Source organism: Eptatretus burgeri, chromosome 3, assembly GCF_056783735.1.
Source record: "Eptatretus burgeri isolate ZD-2024b chromosome 3, Ebu_testis_v1, whole genome shotgun sequence".
NCBI lineage: Eukaryota > Metazoa > Chordata > Myxini > Myxiniformes > Myxinidae > Eptatretus > Eptatretus burgeri.
Genome location: NC_140963.1, coordinates 67,060,497 through 67,075,496, shown reverse-complemented (window position 1 = coordinate 67,075,496; position 15,000 = coordinate 67,060,497). Strand labels below are relative to the sequence as shown.

General features: G+C 31.2%; 2 protein-coding genes across 10 annotated transcripts in view; one reads left to right on the top strand and one right to left on the bottom strand.

The window, feature by feature from the left end:
* TEX10 (testis expressed 10) overlaps positions 1–15,000 on the top strand; it is a 250,399-nt gene that overhangs the window by 128,640 nt on the left and 106,759 nt on the right. The window lies entirely within an intron of this gene.
* LOC147030106 (uncharacterized) overlaps positions 13,496–15,000 on the bottom strand; it is a 2,402-nt gene continuing 897 nt past the window's right edge. The window contains exons 2-3 of the mRNA XM_085873807.1: positions 14,787–14,963; positions 13,496–14,689 (exon numbers count right to left, since the gene is read on the bottom strand). Of these exons, the coding sequence (XP_085729933.1) occupies positions 13,772–14,689; positions 14,787–14,963 (1,095 nt within the window). The 3' untranslated portion in view covers positions 13,496–13,771. The remainder of the gene's footprint in view (positions 14,690–14,786; positions 14,964–15,000) is intronic.

Here is a 15,000-nt window from a genome sequence, read left to right as displayed (position 1 = left end):
TTATATCTAGGATAAAACTATCAGTATCCATATACAACAATGAAACATTTTCACCATACTCTTTCTTTAAGTCATTATACAAATAATCATACATCAATATCTTTGATAAATCAAGAACTGCTGTTCCAATATAAATTGGTTTATCCATTACAATACTTTCCTTTTTCATATGAATTGCAGAAAAGTTCTCTGAAAAAACCTCTTCTCTCTCAAAACTTGGTTTATTTATCAATCTCGAAGCTTCTTTCCAAGATGTTGCGAATCTAATGTTTTGCCTGTTTCTAACATTTTCCATAGTCTTTCCAAATACAGCATTATTCATTAATTTATAAAAGTCCCCTTCAAATTTTACTTTTGTATTTGCTCTCATATCTGTATTGAATTGAATATACTTTTTCACCCAAGGACTTTGTTTAAATTTTAAAACTCTATGAATTTTAGCTACTCTCAATCCTTCTCTCAAAAACTGTTTTAAGCTTCTCTGATGCAAAACATATCCCTCTTTATCATAGAATGTTGTTAATAACTTTTCTGTTGATTTACCTTTAATATTAAAACTTTTATGATAATCACTTAACCATTCTTTCTTTGGAGTTTCTTTCTCACATGCAAAAGGAAGATCTTTATGCTTATTATGAAGATCACTCGGGTACCTCAAATCAACTTCAAAATAATAACCTTCTTCTTCGTCATTCAATTCCTCTTGAGAAGAAATAACAATATTCATCAAAGCCTTTTCATAATCCTTTTCTTCCACCCACTCTAATTTACCATAAGGTAGAGATTGAGACATTGCCCATCCATACAAATTATTAGCATCAAAATACATCAAATAATTACTATCTTTTTCACTATCATAATTTGGGAGATATTTATTATTTGCTTTAGCATATCTTTTTGAACATACTTGTGATATTCCACCTCTCTTGGACTTCTCAATCATCAAAAGCATATCAACATCACTGATTAAATCTCTATCTTGTTTTGTCATTTTCAACATTGCACTCCAAGCTAAACCAGGAGCTGTGAAATAGTGGGCAGGGTCTAATCCATAACAATTTTTATTATGACAGAGTGTTCTAAAAGCCTCAAACACATCAGCTAACAATAAAACATCTGTTTTTAGATATAAATCATGATATTCTCCAAGGTTCTTTATCTTAAATATTTTCCATATTTCTTGTGCGTGTTTATATTCCTCATCACTTATCTCTTCTTCATAAAGGTTATTATAGAAACTTTCTTTTGAAGGAAGTTGTGTTTCTTTAAATCTCATAAATGAATCCATATAATCATAAGGATAAATTCCCTTACTTGTAAGAATTTTCTCTTTACTTTGAATTTCATTCCTTGTTTGAATTTCCTCTCTCGTAAGAATTCCTTCTTTAATCAGAATTTCATCTTTAATCTGAATTTCCTCTTTAGTTCGAATTTTCTTTATAATTAGAATTTCATCTTCAGTTAGAATTTCCTCTTTACTTTGAATTCTCTCTTTAATCTGAATTTCCTCTTGAGTGAGAATTTCCTCTTTTGGAAAGAATGAATTAAGATTTGGAAAAGAGTCCGTGGAGCTTAGATTTGATGCGAGGTAGGCTAGTGGTGTTCCCATAAACTTGTAAGAATCTAAAAACCTAATACGAGTTAAAGGTTTTGTGAATATCATTTTTGAAAATGAAATATACTTTTGACTTGTGTTTGTTATAGCAGAAATATTCCCTGGTGTTTTTGAAAGTTCATTTATAAATAGATGTGTATCATAGTTGGCGCTGTTGTGAAGAAAGACTGGAATAAAAGAAGGTAATTTATAATTAAGATTACAACAGGAATGAGCGGGACCTCTATATTTACCAGTAAGATGACAATGGTCTCTAACTTTAGACTCCTTAATTTCCCCCTCACAAATATGACAGATATTGTTCATTCTAAATTCTAATTTTTCTTCTTTGGTTAATTTCATCGGTTCATTTGTTTCTTTCATTAATTTAGTGAGTCTTATACAATCCTTTTCTAATCGTTTTACAAACTCTTGTGAAGCATTTTTTCCACGATAATGTTCAAGTTTGTTATACTTTTCTCCAACAGATGATTTGATATAATAACAGAAACCACAAGGAATATGTTTTTGATATTTATTTGTATATGGTTCTTTTGGATTAGGAGAAGCAGTATTTATCTTTTCAAGGATACATTCAAAATCAGCGTATATCACAAATGGGTGCATGATAGATTTATTATAATCTTCAAAATAAATCTTTTCACCAGGTTTAGGCATTGTAATTACAGCTGATTTATGATTACTACAATATTTTGAATGTTGTTCTAATCGTTCTTTTGTATGAAATGAATTAAGACATCGCTTACAAGGATATATTTTGTTTGCTGTTCTGAATACCTGAGAAGAGATTAATCTTGATAAATTATTGATGTATGTGTAATGTGAATTCTTTCCAACACTAAAATATAAAAGGTCAATGTGTGTTTCTTCATTTTTATAGTTGTTTGAAATTTTTAATATTTGAACTTTGTTTGTATCCGTTAATCCATATACATTAATAGAAAGATTATTCTTTTTCTCAAATTTAGGAATATCTGTTAATGGCATTGGGAATTTAAAATCTTTAATGTCCAAGGTATTCTCATATTTCATATATTGTTTTACTCTTTCTGAATTACATTTTGGTGGATGTAAGTGAGCAAGAACAGACCAGAGAAAACATTTATTATCATTGTTCTTAATATTAACAACTGCCTTCTTTAGTTTTATTTCTTTTGGTAATTCAATATAAGAAGAAGCTTTAAGAGGGTTTGATTTTAGAATGTGTATATCTAAAAAGATGATTTTTTTAATATTGAATCCACTTCCTACCACTGTATTATCAACATCCTCCTCTTGTCTTGATAGTTCTTCATAAACCCCACTATTCAAAAAATCTTGAAATGATGTTATAAAATGAAGATCTGTTCTCATATAAGGAGTTTGTTCTTCATCTTGTCTTTTCATATTCATTTTCACTCCCATATAAAACTTTAAAGTTTTTATTTCTTTTAATATCTTTTTAATAAATTTTTCAACATCGGGTTTCACTATTTCAATTGATAAAGCTATTGATGATGGACCGGGTTCTCCAAATTGAAAAATCCTTATTTTTATATGCCCTTTAAATGCCTCATCAGTGTTTTTAATATAATAGTCTCCCTTTACTTTAAACTCATTTTTCTTGTGTTTTTGTGATTGAAGATGTTGATTATAACTACTCTTCAAAACATCCTTTGAACAGATATCACAATGTTTTCTTTCCAACTCAAGAGGAGATATTTGATGAAATAGATTAAATGTGTGTTTGTTGGTTCGGAGGTGTTTTCTATAATGTTTATATTCGTGATTACAAACATCGCAGTACGTTGTATTCACCATATTTATAGAATAAAACTTTGCTTAAACTAAAATTTTCTTGATGAAAATTTCGTTTAATTTATAGGTGAATCTGTGCTTAAAAACATTTTATCCTCCAACTTTTTCACTTAATAAATACAATGTTTCAAGACACAAAAGACAAGTTTCAATCAATCTCTTCATCTGTTAAAGATACTGAGAAATATGTCAAGGATGTAAAATTGAACAAAGATAAATATAACAACTATTGGATAAAAACTATTATGGTAAATAATATGAGTTCTTCAATTTCCTTCAGTGGAAGGGATTTTCGTATACCTGGTAGAACATCAATTAAAGTATCTCTAACAAAAGTTTCTCCTCTCCTTCTAGTAATATATTCAAAACTAGAAAAAGCAATGAAACAAGAAAAAGTATCAAAGAACAAAAACCTTATGGATGAAGCTTTAGAAAGAAAAGATAAGACCATCTGTAATATGCAAGGAGAAATTTGTATTTTTTTCAACAACCCTAAAGATGTAAATCTTGATGAAATAAAGGATGTTAATATATCAGGTGAAATGACATTTCGTTCAATAGTAGTTAACGATAATTTTAAAATTACCTTTAATATAAAAAATGTTGTCGTTGAATCTGATAATGAAAAAAAGTATATCGATATCGATGGTAATATACAACTGAAAGTATAGATGAATTTCAGTGTAAGTAAAGTTTTACTTTATAAATATGCTAGACTTTCCTGATTCTCCATATGACAAATTTGAGAATTGTCCTGCGTGTGAAAGACGGGGATTAAACACAGAGTCAAAAGCCTATAAACAATGTATATTCTGTGATTATCTTCTAATTAATGATAATAAAAAATATAAAAAGGAAAATAATTCTTTTAGATTTACACCAAAAATGAATTACTTTACAAGATTGATTAGAGAAATGAATGTAAAGTATGAGGATGATAACACACCTTTCCTTACAAGGGAAGAAACTGAACGTATAAGAGAAATGTTCAAAGGATTGTTGTTGTATATTATTCATGGATGTAATTTTCAGGGAAATATCAACACAAGATATTGTATAAATAAAATAATGGATTATCTTGAAATTAAACCTGAACTTAGGATAAAATATAGAGTTTCTAAAAAAGCTAATAATAAATTAAATAACCTGTTTTTCAAATATATAAATGAATGATTTTTTACCTATTTGGGAAAATAAGATAAAATTTAACAACCATAAAAATCTCCCAAATTCATTAAGATGTCTCATAGTTGGTTCAAGTGGATGTGGAAAAACCTGCTTACTTTTAAAAATGCTCCTCACTCCCAACTTTTTAGATTATGATAATTTAATAATTTTCACAAAGTCGAGTTTTCAACCAGAGTATCAACCACTCTCACAAGGTTTTAATGCTGGTCTTCAAAAAGAAGATATAATAGGTTTATTTAAACGTCAAAAAAACCTAAATGATTATAACATTGAAGATATAATTCAACTATTTTGTGATACACAGAGATGTAAAAAGAAATCAAATCTTATAACTTGTATTCTTAGTGATAATACGGATGATATACCGTCTCCCCAAGATTTGGATAAATCAAGAAAGAACCTCGTTATCTTTGATGATTGTGTTAATGAGAGAAACCAAACGGTAATGGACAGCTACTACACAAGAGGGAGACATTCTTCTTGTAATTGTATTTATCTTAGTCAATCGTACTTTCAACTTCCTCGTCGTTCCATCAGAAACAATGCTAATACTTTTATTTTATTCAAGTTAAATTCAATAGATATCAATAATTTTTGGAGAGATAATTGTTCTACATTATGTCGTAAAAAGAAATTTGAGGATTATATGAAGCACACGACTGAAAAATATAAATATATTGTTGTGAAACAAGATGAGATATTAAGGGATATATTTTTTGTTTTATAAACAATTACATATATAAATGACAACTATTATTATAAATCTTGTGGGTAAATCTGCTTCTGGAAAAAACTTTCATAAATCAAGGTTCTTGTGTAGTACAAATGAGAATATTGTAAATTTACTTAAAAACACCCCGTGATACGCATTGTATCAACAACAACTAGAGCAATAAGACCTGGAGAAGTAAAAGGTGAAGATTATCACTATATTTCAGTGGAGGAACATATGCGATTGAGGAATGAAGGACAAATATTTGAGGAGGTTTCTCTTGGTACAACAAAATATTCACATTGTAAGAGTGAGTTAAAGAAACTAAAATCTGGTGGTGTTGGGATATTAGAAACTAATCCAGAAGGAACGAGACAAATTATTAAATATCTGAGCGGAGTGAAGATTTTATCATTTGGTTTTGATGTTGATGAAGAAACTCAACGCAAACGTATGAAAAGCAGAGATGCAAGGATTAGTGAAGAAGAAATTACAACTCGCATTAATGTTAATATAGAATTTGATGAAATATTTAAAGAAAAGGATTTATTTGAACACATCTACTTGAATGATGAAGAAAAGGAAAATTTCCCTGTTGATCTTTACAATTCATTAAATGATATTTTACAATAAATAAATGGATACAAAAGAAAGAGCAAGAAGATTTAAGGAACATCAAGAGTTGGTTTCAAAAGTTGTAAAACAACAGGAAGACATAAAGAAGAAACGCAGACAGAAACTAACGGGCGAAGAAGCATTTGAAAAAAAACAAGAGAAATTTTTTAAACCACTTTTAAAAACTTCCCAAGAAAAAATGAAAGATGTTTCCACAGTTCCCACAGTAGAATATACTCCTAGAAAGCTTCAAATGTTAAAAGATTTCAGTCAAATGACGGAGGAAGAATTAGAGCATATTGGAGAATTAGAACATGATGAAGGTTTATTTCAACAACTGGAAGAGATTAATCAACCCCTGATTATATTGTGAATGCTGTTCAAAACAATGAATATTCAGCGGATTCAAAAACCAAAGCAGGACTCATTCCAACAGAACAACCAGCAATATTTCATCTTGTTCAAGAAAAGGTATTGATATTTAATGATGAATTAAGGTTCTTAAGTTCTGCTCAACCCCCTGTTAAACTAACTCCGAGATTAATGTTTCTTCTCACAAAAGATGGAAGACAAGGTTCAACTGTGAGGGATGAATCAAAGTATATTGATAAACCATTGGATATGGAAAATAATGATGATAGAGTATATATTGATTTGCTGAACACTCTAAATTATAAGGTTATTCTTTCTGGTAAAAGTAGGAAGAATGAGAAGGAGAAACACATTATTCAGGCTTTAAGTATCCTTGGTTCAGGTATTAGTTTTCTTCCAAATGACCCATCGCAATTAGTTAATAGACTGTTATTGTTGTTCGGCAGTAAGAAGGCTGGAAATAACAATTGTTTTAATGAAGCATCAGCCATTTTAGACCAGTTGATGAACATGAAAATAATTAATAAATCTCAATATAAAGACATTTTATCTCATATTAAATAAGATGAGAAGCACAATCCTGAGTTTTAATTTCACAACAAGCGACCACACATCTTCATTCCCATACCCACTACAACTTGACACAACAAAAGAATATGAGGCATCTTTATTGTCCATGGAGACTTATAATACCTTATTTAATATAACCGAGAAAAATGACAAGTTTAGTTATAATCCGGGAAGTGGATACAAAACGATAACGGTCTCACCCGGAGCATACGAGATTTCTCAAATATCTTCCGAAATTGCTCGTCTTATGAAAGAACAGGGTGATGAACCAAAAAATATTGTTATGAACATTCAAAAACATACTTCAAAATCAACGATTAAAGTAAAAAATAACTACAAGGTTGATTTCACAATTGATAATTCATTTAGAGAGTTATTAGGTTTCTCCTCAAAAAAGATTGAAACTAATGGGACGTTTTACAGTGATAATGTCATTCAAATATCCTCAGGAATAAATTCGGTGTTAATTCACTGTGATTTGATTGATGGTGCTTATAATGATGGATTAAAAACAAATACAATATTTTCATTCAGCGCATACTCAACCCCAATTGGTTATAAATTCAATATGGAGCCTAAAAATTTGGTTTATCTACCTGTGTCAGGAAAAACCATACACAGAGTAAATTTTAGGATAACCGACCAAGATAATCGTGTGATTTCTTTTAATGGAGAAGTTATATCCATCAGAATTCACCTACGTGAAGTTTTTCAATAAATAAATACGATGGTTATTGTGAGGAAGCACGAGTTGGGAAAATATAAAATAATTACAGGGGATGGGATGTTCCTTTCCCCGTACTACAAGGGTGAAGGTATGTATCTTGGTAGAGGATACTATAAACCTAAGAGACAAAGGGGTGTCGGACATCAATTTAGAGGAGATGGGATAATTGATACTCTCATGGGTATTGGTTCAACTATTCTTAAACATAAAGATCTAATTGGTTCAACTGCTTCTGCTGTGGGAAATGTAGCAGGTGCTGTAAAGAGTATAAAAGATGCTCAGAAAGAATCTCATAAATTACAAGCAATAAAAGAAATTAAGAAAGGTAAAACTCAGTTGTCCCCCCAAGAACGACAGAAAATAATTCAAATACTTAGATCAGGGTTTCAAAAGTTTTAACATCTTTTTTCCTAAATAAATACAAGTATGGAAGCAATTGATAGTATCTATGATTTGGATGATACTATTATTATCTCAAACTCCACTAAAAAAGAAGATTACTTCAAGGTAAATGCAATAACTGGAACAGACTGGAATACAAATGGTACAAAAAGTTTTGAAATAAATAATCAACAAACCTATTTGAATCTCTCCGAAAGTTTCTTGTTGTGTAAATTTAAATTCACTAAGGCTGGGAATAACACAAACGCTACACTTGTAAATGATTTCTTCTGGAAAATGTTTGATAGTGTGCGATTGTATATTGGAACACAAGAAGTTGAAGCGGTTGATTATGTCTCTGCTGTATCTGAAATGATGAAATTTACACTCTATACATTCAGTGATAGAATGGGAAAGGGGTCTGTCGAAGGTTTTATTCCTGATATGTCAACGGGAACAAACACAGACCCTGGATATATTCAAAGGAAAGGAATGTATAATGATGATACAAAAGCAGAAAATAGTTTTACTGTGGCAGTTCCTCTTAAAGGTATATTTGGATTTTGTGATTATGATAAAGTTCTGTATGGTCTTAAAATTAGATTTCAACTACAAAGGAATGATAATGAAAATAGATTGCTTTTTGGTGTTGGTAATGCTTTTGGTGATCAGAATAAATTTGTAATTGAGGAGATGAGTTGGTATATCAGTGAATATACTCCTAATCTTAAAACAGAAGAGATGTTGAATCGAAGACTTAACTCAAAGAAACGACTCAGTGTATCATACCTCAAAAGAAGATGTCAACACGTTAAACTCAATCAAACTACTTACACGTGGAATTTGGGTGTTCTGGAAGGAAAGCCACGATATCTGTGGATGATTTTTAAAAAGCCAGATGGTGATACTGCGACTGATAAGAATAATGCATTGAGTGATAATGCTAAGGTGAAACAACTTCGCGTTTCTCTAGATGGAACATTTTATCCACGAGATAGATTGGAAATTAATTGGGAAAAAAATGATTTTGCTGAAGCATACAAGTCTTACCAAAAGGTGTGTGAAAGTAATGGAAATAAAGAACCTATTTTGGATATGACAGCATTTAAAAGTTTGTATACAATCTATACGTTTGACCTGAGCGCTCAAAAAGAAACTATAAAGTCTAATCGAGTGGATACTTCCCTATACATTGAAAGAGGAGAGAGTGAAGAAGTTGATACATATTGTTTGCTTTTGGAAGAAACAGAATTGCAGATTAATACAGATAATGGTGTGATGATTAGTCTCACATAATTTTTTTGTTAAATAAATGAGTGGCAAAGTACCAACTGGGGTATATGTTAATCAAATCAATCTTCATAAACTATCATCTTGTGTTCAAAATCAAAAGCCTTGTACGATTAACGTTAATACAATTCAGAGAAAAGGAGCAGTAAGAATTGATGTTTTGCTCACAAGAGAACAGGTTAAAATCTTGAATGACACTGGCTCACTTAAAATTAAAATGACAAAACCAATGTTGAAAAAATATTCAATAAGAGAGACGAGTGGAGGATTTCTCCCATTTCTAATTCCTTTATTTGCTGGTTTAAGTGCGGTTGGAGCATTGACGGGTGGTATTTCAACAGCGGTCAAAACTGCCAACGAAAGGAAGGCTCAACTCCAGGCTCAAAAAGAATTGGAAAGACATAACAAAGAGTTGGAGAAACAAATTAGTGGAAGTGGTGTAATTGTAGATTTTGCTGAAAAACTTGAAGGTCTGCCTGATAAAGCGAGATTGTTAGTTGGAGATATGCTTTCTTCTATAGCACAAGCAGGTGTAAAATTAACGAAAAGAGGTAATGGATTATATCTTTCTAATAAATAAATGAGCATTGATGAGTGGTTGAAAGAATTTGGAAAGAATACAACATCAAATTTACAACTTGCCAAATATTGTAAGAAATTAAAAATTCATAATGTGGTTATTTGTATGAGAGATGAATTAACAAATGTGTCGAAACATACAAAGAATATTATTATGAACTTAGAAGATAATGATGGGAACGGTTCTCATTGGGTTTGTATTTTTAATAGTCAAGACAAATATTATTTTGATAGTTTTGGTCTTCCACCACCTGTTGAAGTCATAAAATTCTTACAGAATGGTGTTTATCAAACATTTCAAGTCCAAGAATTAAATTCCAAGTGTTGTGGTCAATTATGTCTATATGTGTTATTTCAACTCAACAAAAATAAAAAATTTTATGATATTATTTTTAATCTAATATAAATGACTTATGTTGGTAAAGATGGTTCTATCTTTGGTGTATCTCAAGAACTGGATATTGATTTATCAAATTATTACACAAAGGCACAGGCTGAACGACATAAATATAATATAAACAAAAATATTAACATGAAAAATGCTTATAAATTAAAAAATTATCCAAGCCCGACTGACGCGAATGACTTGGTGAGATTAAGCGATTTATCACAATATATATACTTAAATAAAACGGCTGTGTATTCTAAAGATACAGAAGTGTTGATATTATCTCCAGGTCATACAGAATTCACAGTTCGAATTAAAATAAATTTTTAAAAAGAAGGGCGTATCGTTTGTATGAGAATAGAACAATGGGGGTATGATATGAATGATTTAGGGTATAATTGGTCATTTAAAATTAACCTCGAAGACCTGGAACAATTAAATCAGTCTCGTAAGGAAGAATATTATCCCCTTGGTATCGAGAATGAGTTTTGTGGAGCCACGATTAGTAAACAACAAATAAAAGAATTTAATTAGGGTAAATATAATAATGGTTTTGCCCTTGTTTATCTCATGAAAACAGAAAAAACAGGATTATATATAATAAGTAAGGAAATACAAAATGATTTGACTATGGGAAGATGGGGAGGTGTTTCGTGCCATAATATTATTCTAACATATATTTCTAATACATAAATGACAGCAAGAAGGCTTCAAGAAAATTATCATTTCTGTGTTCAAGAATACCTTCAAGAATAGGGTATTCGGTATTTTAATAAATATGTTCTACAACATAAGAATGAGGTATTTTCAATAAAAGATTGGCATAATGCTGATGTTGATAAACCGACAACTTTAGATTTAATTAGAATGTTAAATAATGAAAAAATTATAAGGTTAAGAAAAGGTAAGGCTCTTTTAGAAATTCAAAAGAAATTTTATTGGTTTCCTGTTGTAAAAAAAATTATTTTGGATACAGGAATAACAAGAAATCCTGATGAATATATGTATAATATTCTATGGGGTGTAAACGATTCAAGTATAGTAAGGGATGAGGAAGGAGTTGAAGAAGAGAGGGAAGAGGAGGAAAAGGAGAAGGAGGAGAGAGAGAAGGAGGAAAGAGAGAATAGAGAGAGGGAGGAAAGAGAGAAGAGAGAGAGGGAGGAAAGAGAGAGAATGAATAAATATCAAAATATGGAAACCAGTGAGATTCAAAAAAGAATAGAGGTATTAAAGAAAATAACTTATCCCACCAGGAAGGAATACAAAGAATTAACAAGTCTATTTGCAATACTTTCAACAAAACTATTAGCATCGTCAAGCTATTCATTTTAATTCAAGTTTTTTCTTAAATAAATGGAGGAGAGAGTGAAGGCATTTCTAAGGATTCTTTATGTTTTAAAAATTAAGATTCAAATGTGCATGTTGGAAACTAAAAAGGTTTTTGCACTCTGCAGAAATTTTTCTCATAAATAAATGAGTTATTGTCTCAAATGTAAAAAGAAAACTAATACTAAAAATATTTCATATATTAAAAGTAAAAATAACAGGGTTATACAAAAAGGTATATGTTCGGTGTGTGGTTCAAAAAAAATCAATTTATCTCCAAACACAAACTCGGAGGAGATATACAAAAGTTTTTATCAGGAAGTAAATTTACAACTACTGGAATACCAGGGGAATTACATCTTCCAGGGTATTCTTTCTGTGGTCCAGGCACAAACTTGGATAAAAGATTAGATGAGGCAGACAATCCTAAATCCTGGAGTAAACCAATCAATAGAGTTGATGAAGTGTGCATGAGACACGATATTGATTATGGGAATACCACAACGTTGGAAGAAAAGCATGAAGCCGATAGAGAAATGTTGTATAATTTGTCTCTGATACAAAATCCAACCTTGAGAGAAAAAGTTGATAGGTTCATCGTGAAGAAGATGATTAGTGCTAAATTGAAACTTGGACTTGGAAATTCAAAAAACTTATAGGCTCTAATGATGCCATTAAGACTGAAGAGCAATTAGCTGATGAATTACATAAACCAATATTCACAAAGTTTCAGAGAAGGAAAGTTTATTCCAAGGAAGTTGATTATATCTGGTCTGCTGATTTGATTGAACTCAATAATGATAAGGGGTACAAGTATGCTTTAACCGTTATTGATTTGAGGAGTAGATATGCGTGGGTTGTCCCTTTAAAAAACAAAACAGGTAATACTCTTCTGTTAGCTTTTCAACAGATATTTAATAAAAGTAAGAGAAAACCGAAGAAATTGTGGACTGATGAGGGTAGAGAGTTTTATAACAAGACATTTATGAATTTTCTAAAAAATAACAGTATTACATTATACAGTACCTTTAATGAAGGGAAGGCAGTTGTTGTTGAACGTTTTAATCGTACCTTAAAAGAGAGACGATATAAAAAATTCACACAACTCGGTTCACAACAATGGTTATCTTTTATTCAGGATATTGTGGATAAGTATAATGACACGATTCACACGTCAACGAATATGAAGCCATCAGAAACATTTACAAAATTAAAATATGAAAAAGAGATTAATGTCAGAAAACCTAAGTTCAAAGTTGGTGATATCGTAAGAATATATAGGTGGAAATCTCATTTTGAAAAGGGTTTTACTGAACGATGGACGAAAGAACTTTTTAAAATTGTTGATGTAATAGATACAGTTCCTTGGACTTATAAAATATATGATTTGGAAGGGGAAGAGATTTTAGGTTCATTTTATTCACAGGAATTACAAAAGACAAAACTAAGCAGATAATACACCTTTGTGGACACTAGAGGGACAAGTCCGAGGTGTATTACAGGATATAATGTGTGTCAAGGGGGACGTTCTTAGATCTGTGAACCCTAAACACAGAATCCTCAACTGAATAGTCAAGGTTTAACTTTTGTTTGTGTGTGTGTGTGCGCAATGGGAGCAATAGGTTGGCGCTTCACTCCCTCCTACTATACACCGTTGTGGACACTCGAGGGCCAAGTCCGAGGTGTATAACAGTATATAATGTGTGTCAAGGGGGACGTTCTTAGATCTGTGAACCCCAAACACAGAATCCTCAACTGAATAGTCAAGGCTTAACTTTTGTTTGTTGATGTGTATGTGTGTGTGTCCCAACCCTCACATTCAAAATCTCAACCCTAACTCAATCCTCGCCCAACACAATGTCTTTTTCAAAATGAGATTTCCACATATATATATATATATATATATATATATATATATATATATATATATATATATATTTTACGTTTTTTTTTTTTTTTTTTCTCTTCTTCCAATTCTGTCTTTTAAGGCTTTCAGGTTTGATGACGTAGAAAGGGGGAGTAAGCCTGCACTTTCTTCCCAGAACGAACAATGTATATTTTTTGTTTTTTTTTCTCTTCTTCCAATTCTGTCTTTTCAGGCTTTCAGGTTTGATGACGTAAAAAGGGGGAGTAAGCCTGCACTTTCTTCCCAGAACTTTCTTGATCTTGCTCCCATCAAGCACCATCCGACAAAGAACTACATCGATAGGTTTAGATCCCAAAGAGTGATAGCAACTCCAAAAGTCTCCAAAATATAAATAAATAAAATAATAATAATAATAATAAATAAATAAATAAAAGCCCCCAAAAAAGTTTCAAGTGTCCAACATAAACCCAACTTTCCAAGTCTTCAAGGTATAACCACATTCCCGTTGAGTTTCCAAGATATGTATCACATTGTGAGTTATCAATCCAGAACCCACATTTCAAGTATTCAAAGTAAAACCAACTTACAAAGTCTCTTAAGGATAACTCATTTACTGATTTTTTCAAAATTTGTGAGTCTCCAAGGTAGGACCCATATTTAGAACCATCTTGGCTGAACCCTTTTCCTGAGTCTCCAAGGTAGTTATTTAAACCATCAAGGCAGAACTCATTTACTGATTTTTTCAAAATTTGTGAGTCTCCAAGGTAGGCCCCATATTTAGAACCATCTTGGCAGAACCCTTTTCCTGAGTCTCCAAGGTAGTTATTTAAACCATCAAGGCAGAACTCATTTACTGATTTTTTCAAAATTTGTGAGTCTCCAAGGTAGGCCCCATATTTAGAACCATCTTGGCAGAACCCTTTTCCTGAGTCTCCAAGGTAGTTATTTAAACCATCAAGGCAGAACTCATTTCTTGATTTTTTCAAAATTTGTGAGTCTCCAAGGTAAAACTTGTATTCTGGCTCATCAAGGTATAACTTGTTCAGTGGGTATTGTCTTGATAACTCACAATGAGTACTATTGCTGTAAAACTCTTTTTCAGGATTTTGCTGGTCTCCAAGGTATAACTCTTTGGTTGGGTCATCAAGGACGAACTCGTTCTGTGGGTCTTGGTCGCTCATAAGGTCTTCAACCAAGCCAACAATTTCGCCCCAAGTTGTAGCAAAAGCAGTATTTTCATTTCGTATTTCAGACACAATTTCCTGTGAGAGAAAATAATAATGTATTAATTAAGTTATTTAATTATTAAATGAGTATGCTTCAATCAAAGTTTGAAAATAGGAAAATAAAAAATCTTACCTCAATAGATAAGAGGTTTGAATCCAGTTCATCAACTTGAAGGTTTAGTTCCATACAAGACAGAGAGTTCCAAGGAACACCAAAGTCATCCCACTCAAGGTCTTCAACCAAGCCAACAATTTCCCCCCAAGTTGTAGCAAAAGCAGTATTTTCATTTCGTATTTCAGACACAATTTCCTGTGAGAGAAAATAATAATGTATTAATTAAGTTATT